Source organism: Mauremys mutica, chromosome 2 (genome assembly GCF_020497125.1).
Source record: "Mauremys mutica isolate MM-2020 ecotype Southern chromosome 2, ASM2049712v1, whole genome shotgun sequence".
In the NCBI taxonomy this organism is placed as follows: domain Eukaryota; kingdom Metazoa; phylum Chordata; order Testudines; family Geoemydidae; genus Mauremys; species Mauremys mutica.
The window spans coordinates 9,352,639-9,368,656 of record NC_059073.1 but is presented as its reverse complement, the minus strand read 5'-3'; the positions used below and the strand labels follow the sequence as shown (position 1 = coordinate 9,368,656).

The 16,018-nt window shown below is 47.2% G+C and overlaps 1 protein-coding gene across 1 annotated transcript in view; it reads left to right on the top strand.

The window, feature by feature from the left end:
- ADGRB1 (adhesion G protein-coupled receptor B1) overlaps positions 1 to 16,018 on the top strand; it is a 378,168-nt gene that overhangs the window by 300,510 nt on the left and 61,640 nt on the right. The window contains exons 20-22 of the mRNA XM_045007331.1: positions 3,573 to 3,675; positions 8,337 to 8,487; positions 12,769 to 12,838. Coding sequence (XP_044863266.1) covers positions 3,573 to 3,675; positions 8,337 to 8,487; positions 12,769 to 12,838 — 324 coding nt within the window. The remainder of the gene's footprint in view (positions 1 to 3,572; positions 3,676 to 8,336; positions 8,488 to 12,768; positions 12,839 to 16,018) is intronic.

Genomic DNA, 16,018 nt, shown 5'->3' with positions numbered 1-16,018 from the left:
GTGGAGAGCTTGACCCATTTACCCCCTATGTCTTATGGCTAATTTATGTCAGACATAGGGAGACTTGGGAATTCTTCCAGGATTGCTGCTTGGCACTGGCAGGAAATGGTGGAGCAGGGCCGCCCGGGGAAGGCGGGGGAGGCTAGTGGGGCAATTTGCCCCAGGCCCCGGGCCCCACAGAGGCCCTGCGAGCTCTGGCCCAGAGGCAGTCCGGGTCTTTGGCGGCATTTCGACGGCAGGGGGGCCTTTCAGTCGCTCCGGGTCTTCAGCGGCATTTCGGCGGCGGGGGGGCCCTTCAGTGCTGCTGAAGATGCGGAGCGACTGAAGGGCCCCCCGCCGCCGAAATGCCGCCGAAGACCTGGACTGCCGCCGGGTGAGTACAAGCACCGCAGCTCCCCCACTTTGCCCCAGGCTCCCGAATCCTCTGGGCGGCCCTGTGGTAGAGCCAAGACAATTGGCAGCATCCTCGGTGGTCCTTGATGTCTACTGTTTCCAGGTGGAGTAGAGGTTCCCAATTCTCCCCTCTAATCCCCCAAACTATTCCCCTTCCTTCTCCCATGCCTATATCCCTACTGTCATGTAAATTACCTGGTCTCCGCAGCTCTACAGTTCCCTCTTAGCCTTTGCAAGGGCTGAGATAATACTGAAAGCTAATTTTCCCCCTACTGTTACTCACACCTTCTTGTCAGCTGATTATCACTACAAAAGGTTTTTTTCTCCTGATGATAAGAGACCACCTTAATTGATTAGTCTTGTTACAGTTGGTATGGCAACACCCATTTTTCACGTTCTCTGTGTATACATATCTTCCTACTGTATTTTCCACTGCATGCATCCTACGAAGTGGGCTTTAGCCCATGAAAGCTTATGCACAAATAAATGTGCTAGTCTCTAAGGTGCCACAAGGACTCCTCAGTCTTTTTGCTGATACAGACTAACACGGCTGCTACTCTGAAACCTGTGAAAGTTTTGTGGCTGTTCAAACAATGTTTAACTTGGCAGACTGCAGCCAAGCCCTAGGGTGTCTCATGCCTTCTGGACTGGCCAGTGTCCTGGGTTAAAAGTAGCTTCCAGGGGGTAATAAAAGGTAATAATTAGAGATATACCAATCTCCTAGAACTGGAAGGTTATTGAGTCCAGCCCCTGCCTTCACTAGCAAGACCAATTTTTGCCCCAGATTCCTAAGTGGCCCCCTCAAGGATTGAGCTCACAACCCTGAGTTAGCAGGCCAATGCTCAAGCCACTGAGCTATCCCTCCCCCCAATGTGTTGCAAGCAGTAAGGTCTGTGGCTGCTAAGTGGCGGTACCAGATTGCAGCTTCTAGGCAAAGCCAAGCCAGACTCGCTTGCTGCCCCTTGCCAGGACCCCCACCGCCCCAAGCCATGTAGGCTCCTTGTTCCACCACCCTCTGTGGCAAGGTGCTGCCTCCTGCTTCCTGTGTGCAGCAGCAGAGGGTTGGTGGTTCAGAGCTGGAAGCTGCAGTGGTGATTCCTTGGCATGGAGCATATCTGTGCTGAACGAGGGGGATGCTTGCTGACTAGAGCCTTCCAGAATATTTGCATTGAGACACATGCTGGATTCACCTGTCAATAAACCCAGCCCCAGTGTGTGTCAACATTGCGCCTAGATTGGAACGGGGAGTCAGAGAGAGCCTGAGGACTGAGCTGAGGTGAATTTGAGGTGGATATTGGGAAAAGATTGGACTCGGTTTTCAAGGGAAACTGAATTTCCGAGCAAGCTGGCTGCAGGCTGGTTTCCAAGAGAGGCTTTATGGGGGGAGGATGCGTTTTGGGAAGAGCTGGCTGAGGGCCTAGTTTCAGTGAGAACTCGAGACCCGAGTCTCAGAAGTTTGGGCTGATGGCTGCTTTCAACATAAACCCAGTGACTCTCAGTGTCACAGTAGCACAGCTGGAGTTCACACTGAGCCTTGATAGTTGCCTGAACGCAAAACGGAAAGGGAAGTAAAGTGGAGTTGAAGGATGCAGGCTGTGTACCAACAGCACATGGTCCCACTCAACAAAGCCCGGGCACCTGGAGCACTGAGTAGCGAATGCTGCTTTGCTGGACCGGCAAGGAATCCAGAACTCCGTACACAAAGCCCAACATATTTACTGTTGCCCCAAATTATATTAAATGACTAGGCAACATGCTGGAATACACACTTTAGAGAGAAATCTTCACTCTCTAATTTCCATGGGCCCAAGGTCCTGTTTCTACTCAGGCAAACGCCCACCAATGGCAGTGGGAGTACTTGGATGAGTAAAGTGACTCATGCGTGGGACTGGGCCCTAAATCGATTGCTGAGTAACGCAGTCACTTTCTTTTTTGTGCATTTCGTTATGTTTTCTTTTCTTTTTATTAAGTAATTAAAAATGTACTGAGAAATCTCCCCCAAATAATGAGCGGGTTTAATTAGATTGCACACACGCAATTCAGGAGCAAGACATAGCTGTGCTGTGCATTGATAATCAGAATGGAGTAACGACTTGAGGCCGGGCGGTGCTAAAGGCAAGAGTTGCTACTGTGGATTCCTAGAGTCCAGTGCCAAAATCCTTACTCAGGCACGTACACGACTGGCCTGTTTTTTGAGGGCATTCGTGCCCCCCAACTCCTGTGGAAAGGGTATCAGCAGCACCTTTAGAAACCAATCAATGATTATTTTCTGTTTCAGGGACGCCTTGTCAGGTTAAGCAAAGGGGGGGGAGTTGATTTTCAAGCAGTTTGTTGAGAAAATGCATTTATTTGTAATATCCTTGGATAGCCTGCATGCCTGTGGCTCTGTGACTGATTTGGAAATCTTAGCACGTCTGCGTTGTTGTTTAAAGCTGCTTTTCAAGGCCCCTTTCACATCATTTGAACTGAAGAGAACTTTTAGCACTTAGCAAGTTTCAGAAAAGGTTTAGATATTTATATGAATAGGAATAGCATCTGTACTGACAGTAGCTAGGATAAAAATTACAGGGGCTTTCAATCTTTGTCCTTCAGGGCGCCAGCTGATCACTACCTGGGGTCAGGAAGAAACTTCACCCTCACATAGTGTAGTATTGTACAATTGGGGTCCTGTGCTTTCCCCTAAAGCATCCAGCTTTTGCCACTGGCAGCGACTGAGTACGCCACTAATTTGTCAAGTATCAGAGGGGTAGCCGTGTTAGTCTGGATCTGTAAAAGCAGCAAAGAGTCCTGTGGCACCTTATAGACTAACAGACGTTTTGGAGCATGAGCTTTCGTGGGTGAATACCCACTTCGTCGGATGCAACTAATTTGTCAGCTCATACACTTCTAAGGTTTATATTCCTGTCTCATCTAGGAAGACAGCATTGTCTAGTGGCTAGAGCATTCTGGCTCTGCCACTGACTTGCGGTGTGACCTTTTGGACAAGTCCCTGTACCTCTTTGCCCTCCCCCCTCCTTTGTCTACTGAGACTATAAAATCTTTAGGGCGGGGACTCTCTCTTACTAGGTGTATATACAGTTCCTGGCACAATGGGGCCCTGATCTGGTTGCACCCTTTAGGTGCTACTGTAATACCAATTAAAATACAATAGTCCCCCCCCTCCTCTTTTCTCTTTGCAGATATATCCGCTCAGAACGCTCTGTCATTCTCATCAACTTCTGCCTGTCCATCATTTCCTCCAATGCTCTCATTCTGATTGGACAAACCCAGACCAGGAATAAGGTAGGAGACAAATTTCTTGTTCTCTGATTTAGCACTGAGATGATCTGTTCAGGCAGCTTTCCCCTTCCTCCCTCTTTGCCTCCCTCTGTTAATTAGTTATGTGTCAGAGACACCACTAAACGGCAGATTTCAATTTTCTCTCTTGCTCGCTTCTTGATAATTTGGGAGCATCCTCAGGGCTTTCATGAAAAAAACAATGTGATATCACATGGCTCAGCAAAGGAGCATGGTTGTTTCTAAGACTTGAGCCATTTTATCTTCGAAAAACTCCAAAAGACAGATGGAGGGGGGGTGGGAACCGCAGAAACTCAGCACTGTAAATGCTTTGCCCTTCTTGGCTGGCTTTCATCCTCGGAGCTCAAAGTATGTTGCAAGCGTGAATAAAAAGAGCCTCCTCACACCCTCTCTAGCGCAGGAAAGTGTCATGAGACCCATTGTACACATTGCAGAGCTAAGGCCAGGGGGCCCAGCACCTCCTCGGAATTTAGATTTCAAATCAATGGGAGTCAGACACCTAAATACCTTGGAGATATGAGCCTGAGGGCTTACGTGATTTACACAAGGTCACAGAGTGAGTTGGTGACAAAGTTGGAATACCCAGTTGCCCCAGGGTGACCAGATGTCCCGATTTTATAGGGACAGTCCCGATATTTGGAACTTTATCTTAGATAAGCGCCTATTACCCCCTACCTCCTGTCCCGATTTTTCACACTTGCTGTCTGGTCACTCTAAGTTGCCCTGATGTGGCCACTAAAGTACACTCCTTCTCTGTATGATCAAGCAGGCTATCAGAATGACTCTGATTGCCAGCCAAAGCACTTTAATTCACCTTTTATAATACCAACCAACTCTTATCATCCATCTCTCTGAAGGCACTTTACAGAGGGGGCCACTGTACTGTATGATCCCTATTTTACAGATCAGGAAACTAAGTCCTAAAGAGGAGAAGGGACTAGCGGGCTAGTGCCAGAGCCAGGACTAGAACCCAGGTCTTGTAAAATCAGTGCTGGCCCTGCTGCCTCTTCTTGAAGCTTTATTATGGAGAAGCCCCAGGACTGAATGAGCAGTGGTGACTGACTAGCCTTTTGGTCCCTAGAGAGGGCCTTTCAGCTCAGCGCTAGGGCATGTCTGGGGGCCAGGGTGGAAGACATTTCCCTGCAGCTGCTGCCCAGGTCATACTTTCTGTGGATAAATAGAGGGATTCAGTCCCCAGGCTTGCAACTCTGGCTCCTCTCCCTAGTACAACGTGCGCTGCGAAAGTAAAGCAATAAGCTTGCCGTCTTTGTGCATCGTGCATGGTCTGTTAAGTGGTAGAGTGGGGTGGGAGAGATGGAGAGAATGGCTTTGCAGGGGCTTTCACTGGGAACTTCAGCTGAAGCCAAGAGATGTGTGTGCCAGGGCCATGAAAAACAGCATCTCTCCACGTTCCTTCCCATTTAATAAACCTGGAGGACTACAGCTGTGGCTCCTCTTTGGCTCTGGTCGCTAAACAATCAACTTCATCCTGGAAAAAAAATGTCAACAATTTTGGCCGCTCCTGTGCCTTTATTTAATTCTGTCCCTCTTCTGTAGAAAGTTATGGTCTAGTTTGTCCTTGGTGATTTTGCTCCCCATTTTATGGATGTCCCTCATCGGAGCCTTTAGTGGGGGCTTCTGACTGTGATTGCAAGAGGCAGATTAGTTCTTTGCACATAAATATGCATGAAACCCCATAAATAGAAAGGTTATTCTTGGATTTCCGCTCAGCCGTCTAGTCTCCAGTAGGGAAGAGAGAGAGAAACTATGCAGAGAAAAGGTTGGGGCTCCATGGAGTCTAAATTAGGAATTTATAAAAACTGAATTATTGATGATGGAGTTCTGAAAATTTGGCAAGGGTTTGCAGCTCCATTTTCCCCCAAGGGTTTCTTTGGCATTGATTAGCTTCAATATTGTGAATTCGTCGCTCATTTCCACCTGTGGAACTCCAAAGGCCAGAATCTGATTCTGTTTGCAAAATGCTCCTCAAAGAGGAAAGTGCTAGCTAGGGGCTAAATAATTGTTAGGTAATACAAAAGGAATGAGCCCTGCATTATCCAGTCACACATTCATGTCTGTGAGTTTATTAATATATTCTAGGCACGATTATGTGGTATTAATTAGGACTCCATTAATAAAGAACGAAAGGAGGGTGATGTAATTAATGCAAATTGACATGGGTTTATGGAAAATAAATTCTGTCAAACTAACTCGATATCATTTTTGATGAGATTACAAGTTTGGTGGATATATTTAATAGTATTGACATAATATAGTTAGATTTCTGTTAAGCATTTGACTTGGTACTGCATGATATTTGATTAAAAAACTAGAGTGATACAAAGTTAATATGGCACACATGAAACGGATTAAAAACTGGCTAACTGTTAGGTCTCAAAATATAATTATAAACAGGGAATTGTCATTGAGCAGGTGTGTTTCCAGTGGGGTGTCTCAAGCACTGGTTCTTGGCTCTATGCTATTTAACATCTTTATAAATCACTTAAAGAAAACGTCAAATCATCACTGATAAAGTTTGCAGATGACACAAAAATTGGGAGAGTGGTGAATAATGAAGGGGACAGGTCACTGATTCATAATGATCTAGATCACTTGGTAAGCTGGGCACAAGCATAAAACATGCATTTTAATATGGCCAAATGTAACTGTATACATCTGGGAACAAAGAATGTTGGCCATATTTACAGGATGTGGCACTTTATCCTGGGAAGCAATGATTCTGGAAAAAAATTTGGGGGTCATGGTGGATCAGCTGAACATGAACTCCCAGTGTGATGCTGTGGCCAAAAGAACTAATGTGATCTTGGGTTGGAAAAACAGGAGAATCTCTTGTAAGAGTAGAGAGATTATTTTACATCTGTATTGGTCACTGGTGTGACCCCTGCTGGAATTCCGTGTCCAGTTTTGGTGCCCATTGCTCAAGAAGGATGTTGGTAAATTGGAGAGGATTCAGAGAAGAGCCACGAAAATGACTAAAGGAGTAGGAAACATGGTATATAGCGACAGAGCTCAATCTATTTAGCTGAACAAAGAGAAGGTTAAGTGGTGACGTGATCACAGTCTATCAGTATCTACATGTGGAACAAATATTTAATGATGGGCTTTTCAATCTAGCAGAGCAAGGTCTAGCATGATCCAATGGCTGGAAGTAGAAGCTAGAGAAATTCTGACTGGAAATAAGGCATTATTTTTTAACAGTGAGGATAATTAACCACTGGAAGAACGTACCAAGGGGGATGGTGGATTCTCCATGACTGACAATTTTTAAATCAGGACTGGGTGTTTTTCTAAAAGACCTGCTCTAGGAATTATTTTGGGGCAGTTCTCTGGCCTGTGTTACACATACGGTCAGACTAGATGATCACAAAGGTCCCTTCTGGCCTTAAAGTCTATGAATCTATCTGTTGCAAAGGAAAAAAAATCTTTTCTTCAAAAAGAGAAGTGTAAGAAGCCTGTATGCAGTCTAGCAGAACAGCTTGGTAAATTGGTTTGAGTAGCCGTCTCTCCTGTGAAAGTTGCTGGTTTGAACTCAGCATGGTGTAGCAATGGAAAAAGGTTCTTGCTATCTCGAGACTTCTTGATGAACAATGAGTATGTCTGCGCTAGAGCTGGAAAGTGTAATTTCCACCTTTGGTTGACTTACCTGCTATTTATAGCTTGCGTGCTATAAATAGAAGTGTAGCTAGCAAGACATGGGCAGCGGGAGAGGTGCCCCAAGTATGATCTCGTAGTCTCCCCAGAGAGGCTGAGGGCTGAGTTGACCATAGAGAATCACATTCACTTTCTCATCCTTATACTTGGCCTTTCCATGGTATGCTGGGGTGATGTAGCCATGAGGCAATGTGGGAGAAGATTCCCCTTCAGCTTCCTATTTTGTAGATAAATGCAGGATTTCATTCTCACTGGAAGCATGAAATTCAGACCTGCTCAGCTCCTCACTGTCTCCACTCCCCAGATTTTTATATTAAACTCTGATAAAGGTAAAAGTGCCTGGAAAATCTAATGCACCTCTTTGGGATGCTGGAAAATCTGGAAGCAAAACACCATTCTCTCTCCCAGATAAACTGTTGGCCAGGATGGCAAAATCATGCTGGCCTAAGATGAAATCAGTAACATGGAGAATTTGTAGAATTGGCCAGAAAATAGTGACTTTCTTATGGGAATGATTTGGAATTTTTTCTGGAAAATGTTGAGTCAACTTTTTGAATTTTTGAAAATTTCACCCAGATCTACAAGCTGTTTTTGGGGAAAAAAATAAATAGATAAATAAATAAATAAATAAATCATAATCATAATCCTGATCCCACTGAAGTTAAGGACAAAAATCCCGTTGACACGGACAGGACAAGAATCCCCCCTCTCCCCCCGGGATGCACTTGGACTCCAATTCAGCAAAACTCTTATGCACATGCCAAACTTTAAGCATATGCTCAAGTCCCAGTGCCTTCAATGGGATGCTTAAAGTTCAAGCACGTGCTTCAGTGGTTTGCTGAATCAGGACCTTGAAGGTGAGGTGCATCTTTTCATTGTCTGACTGCGGCGAGCTTCCTTCTAGAACGCGGTTTGGAAGCTGTTCCCCTTCCCTGCTGCTAATCTCACCTGTATCCCTTTCCTCCCATCTCCAGGTGATATGCACACTGGTGGCAGCTTTCCTGCATTTCTTCTTCCTCTCCTCTTTCTGTTGGGTGCTGACAGAGGCCTGGCAATCCTACATGGCTGTGACGGGCAGGTTACGGAACCGCATCATTCGCAAGCGCTTCTTGTGTCTCGGATGGGGTGAGAATTATGGGTCTGTGACTCAGCAGTATACTGGAATCTAGGGTTTGCTGGCGGACTGGATCTCTTCACTTTCCATTCTCCCTGCATTTTCCTCATCTTCCCTCTCTGTCTCATTCTCCCTCCAGGCCGTTCATATTCTCTCTCACACTCTTTTTCCCTCCTAGTGAAACAAGCTCTGTAATTCTGTCTCCATGGCAGCAGGGTTTTCCATAGGCAAATCAACTATTAGGTTGGTGCAGATGTTTGCAGCTAATTTTTCTCCCTCTGCCATTCCCGTATGTTTAATTTATTAGCCTTAAATGAGGCATTTTGTCGTAGAAATCAAAGGCAATAATGTGGCTTGGGCTTTCAAAAATGTTACAAGCTGGAGTTCGGAAAGAGCAACATCACCAAAAAGTTTGCCCAAAAGCGAGTGAAAAACACAGACATGCACACAGACACACAGAAAACATTGCACTGTACTAGTGACTCATTTTACTACTGAAGTCAAACACTTTTCCTGAGGCAGGATATTTTTGATACTTATAAAAGGACTTGACGTTTCAAGAAGCAGCCTCATGCCAGCATCTCAACTCCTGGAGTAAGCAGATTCTCCAGCCACATGATAATCTTGCAGCTGACCTCCTTTTGTCTGACTTGGCTAACCTGACCTGGGCTCTTAGCTCTGATCCCCTTAGCTCTTGGGATTTCCTAGTGATATAGTTGTGAATAGAATATACCCCACAAGCTAAAGAGAGTAGTCAAAACCTACCAATGTCAAGGTGATAAGATTAGAAGCAGAGCATTTAAAGCCAAATTCTGCCCTTGGATGCACTCTTGCAATACCCATTGGCCAGGAATGGAAACCATCCATATGTGCAAAAGCAGAATCTCAGTTGTACTATTTGACAATATTTAAATAGCCCTTCCAATGTATTTCTGTACATCTATTAACACTGCTGCACCTCTGTAAGTAAGGCTGGGTTCTACTTGTCATTGAGAGGAGGGCTTATGGTGCATCTTCCTCAGGCCACGTTTACACTTACCGGGACGGTCGACGCGGCGAGTTCGACTGCTCGGAGTTCGAACTATCGCGTCTGATCTAGACGCGACAGTTTGAACCCCGGAAGCGCTAGTTCGAACTCCGGTACTCCACCGCGGCAGGAGGAGTTGCCGGAGTCGACCTTCGAGCCGCGGAGTTCGCTTCCGCGGCGTCTGGACGGGTAAGTAAGTCGAACTAGGGTAGTTCGAATTCAGCTACGTTATTCACGTAGCTGAATTCGCGTACCCTAGTTCGACCCCCGAGCTTAGTGTAGACCAGGGCTCAGATTTACAGAGCAGCTCCAGCGTGGAAAGCATGAGTGTTCAATTAAATCTGTTACCAAGTTTATGAACTAAAATAGTTAAACACGGGACTTTTAAAAATGAATATTCTGTGTGTGGGTGTATGTATGTGTGTGTGCACACACGCACATATGCAGACACACATACACACATACACACTATTTTATTACTCAAACCAGATGAGGGGCATTAAATGAATTTAAGTAATCAGGGAGCAGTTTCATTGTAATTAATAAACACTGGGGCACTTGACTATTTTAGATACCAGAGAGTTTTGGGCAAACAACTTTCACAAGCCTCAGATGGCTGCATTCATTTACAATGACAATAGGCGTCATTCCACCTACTGCTGCAATGCAGCCACTTCTGGGATAGATCACATTAGCTGATGAACAGTGCATAGTAACAATTCACAACAGATTAGGACAAGAAGTGAAGAAGAATGCCATGTCCCATTAATGCAGCAGGGAATTTTAGGTGTGTAGAAGGTAGGTAGACTTTGGTCACAACACTGGGACAAATAACACCTATACTGAAACAAAAACATGTAGAAAACATATCTTTAAAAGCATAATTTCAAATAATTTACACTTCTGGCTCCAGAGGGAGGTGATTTCTCATAGCCATTTTCTTTTTCAGTTGGATTTCTGAATTGCTATTTTAAATTTCTTGCCAGATTCTCTGCTGGTGTCAACTAGTGCAGCTCCACTGACTTCAATGAAGCTGCATCAGTTTCTACCAGTACTAAGTTTGGTCCTCTGCTTTCTCATTGTTTCTCACTTGGTTTTACACCTGCTGCTCATCCAGAAAAAAAGAGTCATCGGACTTTTAGCAACCACTAAGGGCTAAGACCACTTAGGACATGGAGGGATGAATTGCTCCCAGAAAACAATTTCTTCATCAAATGTATCCCTTTTTAATATTGACAACTTGTTTGTGACTGTATTGTAATTTCCACTGTTATCCATCAAACGTTTGATGCTATCATAGTTCAGCCTCTGGGCTGTTCATTTCAAGTATTGCTTTGAGTATTTGATATTGCAGTATGCACGCTGAGCTTATTAATTGGATGTGTTGGTCACAGGCTATGATTATCTGGCCTGATTGGATGAGCAAAGCTCTTAGAGTCAAATTTTTGGCATAAACATTTGGAATTATGTTGTGGGGAGGCACCTAAGATTTAGTGGCCAAGAGTTTTAGGGGAAAAGAGACAAGAGTAGACGGTGGGGGGGAGAGTAGGGAAGTCTTTCCAAGCCTCTTGTAAGTTTACACGTGATCAGGCAATTCTAGTGGATTGCACCTGGAGATGTCAGGTGGGAACAGAAACCCATGATCATGTAGCTGCTCCTAGAATCTCCCCATAGCTGCTTTCAACTACCTGAAAGGGGGTTCCAAAGAGGATGGATCTAGACTGTTCTCAGTGGTACCAGATGACAGAACAAGGAGTAATGGTCTCAAGTTGCAGTGGGGAAGGTTTAGGTTGGATATTAGGAGCAACTTTTTCACTAGGAGGGTGGTGAAGCACTGGAATGGGTTCCCTAGGGAGGTGGTGGAATCTCCTTCCTTAGAGGTTTTTAACGGCAGGCTTGACAAAGCCCTGGCTGGGATGATTTAGTTGGGATTGGTCCTGCTTTGAGCAGGGGGTGGGACTAGATGACCTCCTGAGGTCCCTTCCAACCCTGAGATTCTATGATTCTATTATTCATATCAAACAATAAGGCACGATGCCGGCAGACTGGTTGCTCACCCTGATATCTGATGAGTCTTAAAGTGATTTGCATCCCTGGAGGCTGCACGTGACCGCTGTGGATAGCCATCACCAGGGTCAGTGGATACCTGCACTTTTTCCACAGCCTGATGTGAACCCTGTTGCACAAGTATGGGGGCTTCGTCAGAGCAGAGCTAATCCTTGTTTGCTAGTGATCCCACTGATTCCTAATGGGATTTGCCCGTCTTTAGCACTTAGATGGCTTACTTCACGATGTCCCAAGGAGCAGGGCTATAAAAAGCCGCATGGAGACCTCTCTAACTGAACAGGCAGATGTTACTATCTGGTATTCAGGCATTTTCGCTGGGGAAAGGGAGGGCCAGGCAGGGCAGAGTGAACCAGAAAGTCACCCTGGTCTCCTTCATAGCTCCTTGAGTAGCTTATTGCTGGAGGAACTGGAAGGATCAGGAGGCTGTTAATGGGTTACAGAGCCTGTCACCTCTGTGTGACTGGTTCAGTCTGTGCCTGGGTATGTAACGACTTAACCTGTTACCACCCCAGTGCTGTTCAGTGCTCTCTATGAAATCAAATCGGCATCTCAGGCTGATTCTGAGGGACCAGACCTGCACGTCACAATAACCAGCTGGCTCTATCTGCCCTCCCACTTGGGGCAGCCTCAGCAGAGAGAGCGAGAAGGTGGTGCCAGGTCAGGAGGGAAGCACCTTGGAAGGGGGATGTGAGCACCGTGGCTGCCCGCACTGCACTTGCTCTGTGAATATAAGCTGAGGGCGTCATCAGCCTCTAGCTCAGCGTCACTCACCAGCACTACATGGCTTGGTGCATGTGTCACATGAGCAACACAGCTTTCCTGCCAGACACCCGCCCGCCACTAGCCGGGGTCGCTACAGAATGTGTCCAGCTAGGGGTGTCATCCTTCACCTCCCCTCAGAGACGCTGGAAGAGAGCGGGTCTCTCTGAAACAAACAGTTCTACGTGCCACGTGTCGCCCTCTAGCGACAGATCCACACCAGAGGATAGGAGCCTACTGCTACTACCAGCCAACGGAGTTCCTCCTTTAGCTCAAGGGGCAGAGTCTCGTGTCCTTAGCCCTGAAGAGTCAGGAGTTCAGGTGCTGCTGAGGATCCAGGCTGGGGAGAGGGGTTTGTGGCAGAGAAGGACTCGCTGAGCGAGGTGCAGCCTCCGTAGAAACTAAAACGACTGACGCTCTTTTTGTTTCATTCCCTTAGGGCTGCCTGCCTTGGTGGTTGCCATTTCCGTGGGATTTACGAAAGCCAAGGGCTATGGCACCGTCAACTAGTGAGTAACAGGCCACCTCTTCCGTACTCTTCCTTTCCTCCCCTCTGTCCTTTCCTCCCGCATGAATTGACTCTCCGGGGCACCTGTAGGAAGCGGGGCCCTCCAGGCTGCAGCCACGCCAACAGAGGCGCCTTTCCCGTGGGGAAGATGAGAAAGGAAGCAGCCTTCACACTGCTCGGTTGCACTAACCGATTGGCTGCCTGTTCGGGTCTGGAGGCTGCGTGATTTCTTTGTTCTTACCTGAGCGCCTGTGTGAGGCTTTAGGAAGGAAAGGGCCTGAGAGAGAGAGAGAGGACGGGCCTGCCTGCAGTCCGGTGGGAGCTTTGCCGGTGGTTTCAGCGGGAGTAGGATCAGCTCCTATATTCCCTTCCCCGTTAGGGGGCTGGAAGGGAATTCCCCCCATGGCAACATAATGTAGCACACTTGGCCAGGTGCATTATTGTTTTTCTCCATCTTCCTAAGCACCTAGCGCTGGCTACTGTCAGAGTCGCGACAGGCACTAAACTCAGAGGGTACATCTACCCTGCATCCTAGCCCATGCTCTGACTCAGGTTTGAGCCCAAGCAGCCCTACACACACGTCAGCCTGACTCAGGTCAGCAAGCACCCCGGACTTGGGCTCTAGGACCTTGCTAAAGGTGTGGGTCAGAGCCTGAGTTCTGCTGTGACTGAGGGCTAAACCCTGTCATTTTGCAGCGTGGACAGAGCTCCAGCTGCAGACCCGAGTCAGAAGGTCTGCGTAGTGTAGGGTGACCAGATGTTCCAATTTTATCAGGACTGTTCCGATATTAGGGGCTTTCTCTTCTATAGGACCCTATTATCCCACCCCAGCCCAGTTGGTAACCATTGCTACCTGGTCAGACTAGCCTAGGGCAGTATGTATGCGTTAGCATGGCTGGAGTTGCCGAATCTGGCAATCGCAAACCGCAGTGCGGTCTCTCAGGCCCGGGCTTGGAAACACCAAGTCCACGAGCCTGGATCCCATAGATCTGGGCTTAGTGTGCAGTGTAGACACACACGTAATCAGTTTGTGCATTGCAACCCCTTCGTTCCTGACATAGAAAAGGCCGAACAGCTGGTTAGATTAACTGCTGCATCTATGACGTCATTCTGATGTAGGCCTGTGGTATTTGGAGAGTTTTTAAGAGGCCAGTGTGCAAGACGTACCTTTCAGGGTGGTTTTAATATTGAAGTTACGTGAAGTAGGAGGAATGCCTGTTGGGTTGATCTCTGGGGTCTGTTTTATCAGTCAATGGTGGGAACTGCATGATCCAGGCCAGAGTCTCAAAAGAGCTCCGCTACCAGGTAGGCACCAAAATAAGGGTGTGGTTTGCAAAGGGAGCACATTGGGAATGGAGCATTTGGAAAATACGGCCTTTATTGATATACCTAAATGGGAGCCGAAAGTAAATCCATCCATTTTGGTTCACACCAATGCTCTGCTGGCCATAGGGGAATGTAGAATCAGTGGAGGGATTTTGAGTATAGGCCTCTGGGAAAGTTGTTGATCGGGAGGCTTTCCAGGTCTGAGAATTGGAGATGGAGAATTGGAGATAGAGTCAAGGCTGGCTCGTGACGGTATCATGCCTGCTGGTGTGTGGAAAATAGTTTTTCACGAAATGTTCTTGGAGATTTTCACCATTTCATTTCACCCCAAATGTCATGATTTCTCCTTCCACGTTCTGGGCCACGTGCTGTTTATTTACTTGAAAACAGGCAAAATCGCCTGCTCACAAAACCTTGAGTGGGAGCAGCACAGCACCCGCCTTCGAGATGTGTGTTGGGGACAAGGAGAAGGGGTGGAAATGGCAGAATGAGACAGAGAGGGGAGAATAAGGGAATATAGCCCAGGCTGAAATCACTCAGCATAGAGCAGAAGCAGCAGCAGCATTAAAGAAAGTGCAGCTGAGAGAGTGTACAAAAAAAGGCAGTTTAGCCATAGAGACATGGGCACATTGCACCCAAAGGACAGCAACTTCAGCAGCAATACGCCAATCTGTTCCCCACCCTGATTCCACCAGCGATTCTATGCCCTGGAGTGACGCTGGAGATCCAGCCAGCAGCAGCAGAGTTAGACAGACCTTCTGATCTGGGACAGTTAGTGTGCAGCAAGCTAGGATGTGAATTTAAAGCTCGCCCTCTACTCTGTACTAACTCCTCATGTGCACTAGCTTAGTGCATTTCCAAAGTGCACACCCGCTAGGGTGAGCTTTTTCCCATATAGACACGCCATTCTTCTCCAGCCAGGATCCCTGCTCACTCCTTTAAACATGCAGCCAAAGCAAGGCAGAGTCTGGTCTGTCATACTCTGAGACCCGTATTCTGCACTCAGCACACATCCCTTGCCTGATTCTCCACTGCTTTGCACCTTGGCTAGCAAAGGGTGTACAAAGAGAGGGTAACACGCTACTCACTCACTCATGGCGGTGGTGTTTGACCACACAAGGTGCAGGACCATAGGGTGACCAGATGTCCAGATTTTATAGGGACAGTCCCGATATTTGGGACTTTTTTTTTAAATGGGCTCCTATTACCCCCCACTCCCTGTCCTGATTTTTCACACTTGCTGTCTGGTCACCCTACAGGGCCACGGAGAAGCAGGCTGTTGTAAACAAAGGGGTTATAAGAGGCAGTTCCTAACATCTGTGTCAGTGTCAAGGCTGTTTTATCGGAACTGTACTGACTCACCTGCCTCCGCTCAGCATCAGTCACTGCCTGGAGTTTAGCCCGAACTAGAGACCGAAGACACAAGTAGGCGTGCAGTGCCCAGACCCTGGCCGGTGTTATTGTAGGGTCCCCACTCAGGGGGGTGGAGGTTTGAGATGGGAGAGGTTCACCCTGAAATAGAGCCAGGGGAGGAGAAAGGAAAAAGGGAGAGATGCAGAACAGAATTCTCCATCTAGGCTGCAATGATCCCCTCAGTGCAAACAAAGCTCGACCCCGGAGCAATCAGCGCCCGTCTTCCCTCGCCCTCCCACGCCAGGGCAAAGCAGTGCCAGTGAACAGAGAAACCTTACTGGCTCCTCTTTGCCACTAGATCTGCACGCTTGCAAAGCGGCCAGCAGGCTGCCGTGACTTTCCATCGTTCTCAGGGGCAGACCTGCTGCCTGTGCCTGAACCAAGCTGGAATCTCCCCAGGAAAGCTGATGTGACTGCTCCGCTCCTTCCCTTTGCTGCTAAT